This window comes from Pangasianodon hypophthalmus, chromosome 18 (assembly GCF_027358585.1).
Source record: "Pangasianodon hypophthalmus isolate fPanHyp1 chromosome 18, fPanHyp1.pri, whole genome shotgun sequence".
Taxonomy (NCBI): Eukaryota; Metazoa; Chordata; class Actinopteri; order Siluriformes; family Pangasiidae; genus Pangasianodon; species Pangasianodon hypophthalmus.
Genome location: NC_069727.1, coordinates 15479913 through 15487861, shown reverse-complemented (window position 1 = coordinate 15487861; position 7949 = coordinate 15479913). Strand labels below are relative to the sequence as shown.

The 7949-nt window shown below is 38.8% G+C and overlaps 1 protein-coding gene across 2 annotated transcripts in view; it reads right to left on the bottom strand.

Moving 5' to 3' along the window:
* Positions 1-2065: 2065 nt before the first annotated feature.
* The window catches only part of pacsin2 (protein kinase C and casein kinase substrate in neurons 2), a 28979-nt gene continuing 23095 nt past the window's right edge, over positions 2066-7949 (bottom strand). Inside the window, exons 9-11 of one of the 2 annotated variants that reach the window (XM_026923162.3) lie at positions 7422-7556; positions 5494-5678; positions 2066-3983 (exon numbers count right to left, since the gene is read on the bottom strand). In XM_026923162.3, the coding sequence (XP_026778963.2) occupies positions 3871-3983; positions 5494-5678; positions 7422-7556 (433 nt within the window). In that variant the 3' untranslated portion in view covers positions 2066-3870. The remainder of the gene's footprint in view (positions 3984-5493; positions 5679-7421; positions 7557-7949) is intronic. The other variant, XM_026923164.3, reaches the window with a different exon arrangement.

The window sequence follows — 7949 nt, the reverse complement described above, 5'->3', positions numbered from 1 at the left end:
GCAGCAGAGCGCGCGAGCCGCCTGCAGGTCAATGCTGCCATGTCGGAAAGCTCGTATTTATGAGTTGAACGCGCGTGAACGCACCACAAAGTCGTAATTACGAGTGGGATTTGCTCTGAGCTCTGAGTTTCCGAGTCAGGGTTTTGTGTCAGTAAGAAAACATGATGGAATCAGTGGATGCAACATCTGGAGCTGAGGGTAAATTAGTTGAAACTGAATGGGGATTTAGCAGTGACATGTCTCTCTGACTTTTTTATTTACAATAAAACAAGCTAATTTCCTGCACAGTGTATGAGAGCGTTGTACAAACATGATATAATTATTGTGTAACCATAAAGTTTACAGTGGCTTCATAAATTGATGAAAAACATAAACACACCTGATTCTTTGTTCTTTATTTTCTAGAAGTAGATTTAAAAAAAAAAACTTGCTGTATTTTTTTAGTTAATTAAGAGAAGGTTCACCCTTCTTCATTATGCTCTAACCAAAGTGACTTGAACGTGTCTGACGTCATAATTACGACTTGCCAACTCGTAAATACGAATTTCCAAGGAGCACTTGAACGTGCACTTATTTTAGATTAGATTCAACTTTACTGTCATTGAGCAGAGTACGAGTACAGAGCCAATGAAATGCAGTTTAGCATCTAACCAGAAGTGCAAATAAAGTGTCTATGTCTATATCTATATCATACACACACACACACACACACACACACACACATGATTTTCACATATGTAGTTGATGTCACATGCACAATTTCAGGGATCACCAGGATCTTGTCAATATTCCGCATTATTCCATAAATAATTAATATGAAAAAACGACCTAATCACAGCCCAGGGAAGCAAAAGTATTTTAATTCAACGCGAAAATCGCGCACCTGGCAACCCTGGACAAATGCAGCTGTTTTCTTCCTGATCTGAGAAACAAAACATGGGGTTTAGTGATGGGAATTTCTGCTCATTTCGGCTCTCAGATGACTCATTGCCAGATTTAACTGTCCTTAAAAAAAAAAAAAGAAAAAAAAAAAGGCCAAATGTATTAGTCATGGTCGTGCTTAAACTTCACTGCGTTTGTTATAAAAAAATATATATATATTTAATATTTAACCATGCATGCATTAAGCTTATTTCTAGTATCCAGAAAAAAAAATCCAGAAAAAAAAAAAGACTCAGAAATGCGAGTCGGCTCCCGAGAGTCGGTTCAAAGAGTCGGTTCATTCGCAAACGACTCATCACTAACGGAGTTCTGGAAATGGGAAGTCAGGTCAGGTAAGCACTGTTGGACACATCGACTGTTTAAATCCAATCTGTATAGGCCCTATATGTGCTTTATACCACAGTGCTGCTGAATTCTTGATTCTGATTGGTCAGAAGGTGGTGATTAATTTCCTGTAGTAGCAGTTTTGACAACAGCTGCAGATTCAAGGTTTCTATTAATACACTCGTTCTAATACAGTATCTTTCCCATATTAACAACTTACACAGAGGCTTGTATGGCAGACACTCCACATAACCAGATTTTAAGACATCTGATCATTAATATGATTAAGTTTTCTGTGAGGAGGCATTTATTTGGCATTTCTGGAAGGAGTCTCCAGTGTCAGAGGTTTGTAAGAGTCAGAGGTAAAGCTGTAACTATGTTTTCAGATGGGAAAGTATTTGTGGTTTCTAAGTTGTGTTTTTTGGCTTAGAGAGAGAAAAAAAGAGACTGGTGATGGACCAACTCTTAGTTTCTGTTTACTTACACTGTAACAGCTGTTAACTTGTTTGATGGAGCTTACACAACATTACACATCACTAGAAATGAATAAAAAAAAAAACAAACAAAAAAAAAACTGTAATTGTTGGCAAATTGCTGTGGTGTAAGAGGAATAAACAGGACAGCAAAGCGAAACAGTTTCTGCTCTCAGTCACAATTGAGGTCACATCATTTCAACATACTGTTTAATATGGCAGTATGCAGTTCTGATATCGTCTGTCATACATCTGGGAGATTGTGTGCACAAAAACAGGTTGGGATTACAAATGCTTTCTTCGAAATCAATCCAGAGAAACATCAGTCTCATTTTAAATCATTTATTTGCCAACTGCCAAGGTGACACATCTAACAGAGTGTATTTTGTAAGCACAGTTGCTTAGGTTTTTACATACCAAAACCAAAATTTAAACATCTTATACCACTTCTCAATAACTGCAGCAATACCTCCGATACATTCAAAATTCATTTGCTCTTGCTCTTATGAGATGGTGTTAATAAAGCACAGCAATTACTGGGCAGGTGGTGATAAGAATACCAATCATAAACTCTCAGAACAAACTCAAAGAAAATATCTAAATCAACTGATAAAGGTGTGTCTATATACCTCAATATGACCAACTGTAAGAATGAAATAAAATTCATATAATAATACAGGTAACAAAATAATAAATTCATAACATTCAAATTACATAAATGCTTAATTAACATACATTCTGATTCTGAATCACAGCATTTATCCAGGAGCAAAAGTTGAAGCACTTATGGCATTTCATAAATTAGTCTCAAAATAGTCTAAATTTTAATAAAGTCATACTGTCCATCCCAAGATCTAATTTAAAAACGCTCATCTTGTTCATTGCAATGTACGTGCACAAATACTATCATGTTTCTGCATCTTTTCCTTACATTACTCTATCTCGATGTGAAACATTTCATGTGAGTGGACATCATGTGTTTGTAACAAGTTTGAACAAAAGCATTACGATTTTCTTCTGTGGATCTGCTGTGAACTGTCCAGTGCAGGTTAAAATAAAACTGACAACTTCAAGTGAGAGACCTTCCCCAAGAACAAATAAACTATTTGATACCGAACTATTTGAAACAAAACAAAACAAGATATTGTTCAAACAAGAAATGCAACAAACTGTTCTTATGAAAGAAGTGAAAAGTTCCTGACTTGACCAGCAATGAAGGTGAACAGCACACAAGTCGTCTGGGACAATGACCACACTTCAGCTCTTCCCTGAAAAACTACTCGAGCATTCAACCTGGCTTTGGTCTAGTTTAGTTCAGGGTCAAAACCGACTATTCAAAAAAAAACATCCATCCATCCTTACACACGCTTTGTAAAAGTAATAAAATCTGGTTGGAAAATAAAACCTCTAGACTTCCTCTGAAGCGTCACTGCAGGATACAGTGTTGAAAAATAATGAGATACTCTGAAAATGTCCAACGTTCAGAATACAGCAATATCGTCACTATGTAGTCTGCATGTCTTGGCAATAAAGTAATTACCAAAATATAGTTTTTTTTTATGTAACATGTATGGAAACATTCCACTGATCAGATAAAAACAAAGTAACCTTTATTATTAACGAAGCAGGTTTCCCTGACCTTGAGCAATATAAGAGCAACAGAGAAAGCAGTAGCCCGTGAAACGTTCCACCTCAAGATGCTCTATGTTGCGATTAGAACCAGAATCTAGACCAGGCTTGGTACGAGTAAACTTCTGTCAGTCTAATGATTGACACTATACTCAGCAATTTAAAAATGGATCAAATATTGAAATGATATGTGTTCTGTGTATGTAATTAAAACTCAGCATGTCTTGTTGCCCTTTTGTGCAGACCTGTTGTTTACAGCCTTTTTTAAAAACCATTTGTGGCGAGATCTTGGCATGGTATCTGCTCCTAGATCTCCAAAAAAGGGCAGCATCTATAAGAAAATTAAGGTGGAAAGACATTTTGGATTATTGCAGCGGTTGGTCCAGCCTCCACCACAAGAGGGGAATAACGAGCAGCTTTCCATCATCAGAAATTGCCCCTCCCCTCCTTTCTTCTCTCTGTCCCGCTTTCTTCCTCTCCATGCTTCTCATTTCCTCTCTGGTCACTGAATGTCCTCCACGTAATTAGCTGGGTACAGTCCAACTTGGCCATCTTTCAGACGTCCTTTGCACCAACCTTGCTCATCCTCCTCTCCGACTTTAAGAAATTCATCACCTTTCAGACAGAGAGAATGATAGAAAGTCAGAGACAGAGGCACATAAGAGACTTTGCCACATTATTATTATTATTTATAAACAACTGATGCAAAATTAATTAATTAAAAATCGGAACAGTGACGAAACAAATTAAGGATGTGATTTTGTTCATGCTGTATTTGTACCCCTCCAGCTGAAGACTGAAAAACTGTCACTTGAGCTTTTTCCAATCTTCAACTGTCCAGTTTCCGTGAGCCTGTGCCCCCTGTAGCCTTAAAGCGTTTTCAGACCTGTAGATCTGTGCTTTGTAATTGTTACAATGCTGCATTTTCTCCTTGGCTCGGTTCGCTTTCACAAGGTGACATTTCAAAGCGTACCAAAATGTATTTACCTAAGTCACATGTAAGTAAACTGTCCGCTCATTGGTCAGAGTGCACCTGTTTATGTTCCGGGGTTCCACTCATAGCGATCATCCAACAAGACGGATAGACAGCAGCTCCGCGAGCTTATTGTGACTTTCTTTTTAGCTGTAGTTATTAAATTTACCAGTCTGAGCGTGATTGCAGCGTTCATATACATCTAAATGAACTGAACCAAGGCAGAAAACGCACCAGGTTCCAAAACAAATGCTCCAAACGAGCCAGGTGTGAAACGCCCTTAGATTCTTGTTACTGGCTGGCAGGAGTGGTACCCAATGTGGTTTTCTTCAGTCGTAGCTCATCTACCTCAAGGTTTGGTGTGTTCTACAGTGGGATGCTTTTCTGCGCACCATGGTTTTAAACAGTGGTTATCTGAGGTACCATAGCCCTCCTGCCCGCTCAAACCAGTCTGGTCATTCTCCTCTGATCTCTCTCAACAAGGCGTTTTGACCCATAGATCTGCTGCTCACCAAATGTTTTTTGTTTTTTTGCAACATTCTTTATAAACTCTAGAGATTGTTGTGTGTGAAAATTTCAGGAGATCAAGTTTCTGAAATACTCAAACCAGCCCACCAGCCCACTGGTCACATTTTTCCTCATTCTGATGTTTGATGTGAACATTAACTGAAGCTCTTGACCTGTATCTGCATGATTTTTTGCACTGCTGCCACTTGATTAGCTTACTGGATAATTGCATGAATAAGCAGGTGTACCAGTGTTCCTAACAAAGTCATCAATGAGTATAGTATGATTAAGTTGTTGCATTCTTTCAGTTCAGTGAAATGCATTTTTCAGCTGGGTAAATTGTATGTGCTTGGTCTGGCCACTTTAGCAGTTAAAAACTGTCTCCTGTATTCCTGTAAAACACAGATGTCATCACCTGTATGTGATCATCATCATGTTGAGTGGTGCGATATACACATGAAGAGTGCTGCTTGCTGCAGTACTGAGTACCATTAGACCCTGTTGGTGCCAATCTTGAGCACACACAATGAAGGCCAGTGGAAAATGCAAAGTTCCAGTTTTGTGGTGACAAGTTCTAGTCCTTTGTGTAGTGGAGAAAAACCTCTACAAGGTTGTCTGTGTGTTTGCCCTTATGCTCCTGTGTACCTGCTTTGAAGCTCAGCTCGTCCTGCTCCTGGCCCTCGTAGTCATACAGAGCTCGTACAGGAACTGAAATTGTGGGAGAAGCCGGCTCGTCCTCAAACGGATTCCCGTTTCCATTGGTGTTTGCTGCAAAAGGGTTCCCAGTCTCCTCATCTGACCAATCCTGTGTCTTCTCCACATTGCTGGTACTGTGAGAAAAGAGAACACAGTTGAACCATGAACAACTGGCAGTCATCAGAACAGGACATGCCGACTGGCAGCCGTCAGCAATCAGACATCCGACATAACAAGCAAAAGGAGCAGGAAGCCAGGAAGATTCAGAGACATGGGACAAAGTAAAACAACCCCAAGTGAAGGAAACTATCAAACACAAACAAACCCAAGCAAAAGCCCAAGCACATGCCACAGTATCACCACACAGAAGCTCAGGCTCTCACTTCATGAACAGCAGACCTGTTTATCATGACATTTACAAGTTTGAAAGAGCAAGTCTGATTATGTCACAATCCAGCTAACAAGCACAGTTTAAGTGTTGGCTCAAAACCACAAGGCAAGCATCAGGCAAAGGACCCTTCACTTAAAGCCCAGGAACTGTCTGCATTCTGTTAAATGACTGCAGAGGGAAAAGACAGAACACAAGCAACAAATAAACTAAGAAAAGTAAAAAGACAAAATATAGAGCAGTGTTACAGTCAGATCATCTTGCATGAAACACACCTAATTCTGCACATTTGCTACAACTTGATTAAAAGTACTAATTAATTTTAGGTGCGAAGAATATCTTATTCAAGCTTATCCACAAAGCAGATTTTCACTCCAACTAAACAGGTAGAATCAAGCGTGGTTCCTTCTTGGCTAGAAAACAAATCTGCAGCCACACCGACCCTTCGTGAATAAGATTGGACAACCCTACTCAATTTGATTTTGATTCAGGATGCTGGATTTTATTTGATTTTTGAAAGGCTAAATTATAATTTTTTATTGCTGCTTTTAAAAAACATGGTAACATTCACCATGAAAAAAACCAACAATGTTCAACTACTTTTCAAATACTATTTGAATTTCCATAAAATTCACACTGTGTGTTCATGTATTCATAGGCAGAAAAGCAGAAATACATGTTTCCTAAATATCTGGGCTAAATAACCCTTGTGCCACTTAATATAAGAAAAGGTCTCTGAACAAATGCATGTCATTGACAATTTTCCTAATTTCACATTTTTAAAAGTGTCAATTTTCTTTTTTATTCTAAAAATTTCCATAAGGCACTCAGGGAAGTCACTCGTTTTTATAGCTGAATGTCAAGTAGCATTTAATTGGGAATATAGTGCACTGCATAATACCATTATGTTACACCCTATGTAGGGAGCATAATACAGTGAACAGTAAGCCATGCAGAATTTGGCCTGTGTGAATTATCTTCACACAGGGAAGTTGGTAGATGTTTGTTAGCTAAAGAGTAGCTAAAACACTGCACATAAATTAAAAAGAACATTTAGGTTTATGATACATTAATGACAGTGCCTCCATGTTATTTACTTTGCTTTAGTGTAGCACTACTGCTTATGTTCCTTTTCTATGAGGAAGTATAAAATTACAGGCTAAAGATATATTATTTGAAAGCAATTTTTTTGAACAGCTCTAGCCTATAATGTTTATTTTTCCATATGAAATCTTTGGTACTGATCAGAAAAGATCTGACTGAACAGCTGCATGGATCACGACCAGGTTACACTGTAGAAGGAAAACACAGAACACAGTGCGCATGTGCGTTTATTAACACATCATCTACACTGTGCAACCATGCAGAGAAGTAACAGGCACCTGGAAGAGAGAACTGAGGGAAAATGAAAGCAAAAAGGAAACAAACAAAGATGGCGTAAGACAACAACACAGCGAGATAAAGTAGCAGATGCTTTCCGTTCACCAACATTTTGGCAATAACTTCCTCTTTTTTCACATTGGCTGGGCTGCTGTTGGGCTGCTCTGCTGGCGTCTCCTCTTCATCCTCCTCATCGTCGAATGGGTTTAAGCCCACTGGTTCTGTGCTACTGGGCACAGTCAAGCTAATAACGTGAAGAAAAACAGGATTGTGACACATACATATAACCAAATGCGTTCTTTGGATACTACGGCACCATAATACAGCTTCTACAGATGCGTCAAAAAGACATCAGGACAATGATTAGAACAACCTCTAACAACAGAACAGTGTGATCATTTGGACATCATTGGAATAAGGTTAAACACTACTCTGTAAGACTTGTGACCAGCTGAAGTAAAGTCTGCCCATGCATAGACCATGTTAGCAGTGCTCCTGGACTCCTATCTACTTGAATGAGGAGAGACCTATAGACCAGAAACAGATCTATATCTGTCAATTATCAGTAAGAATCTGACAGGACAGGCTTTTTCAGTAACGTCTTTACCAACAAGGCAAGTGGCTCTTTTTACTGAGG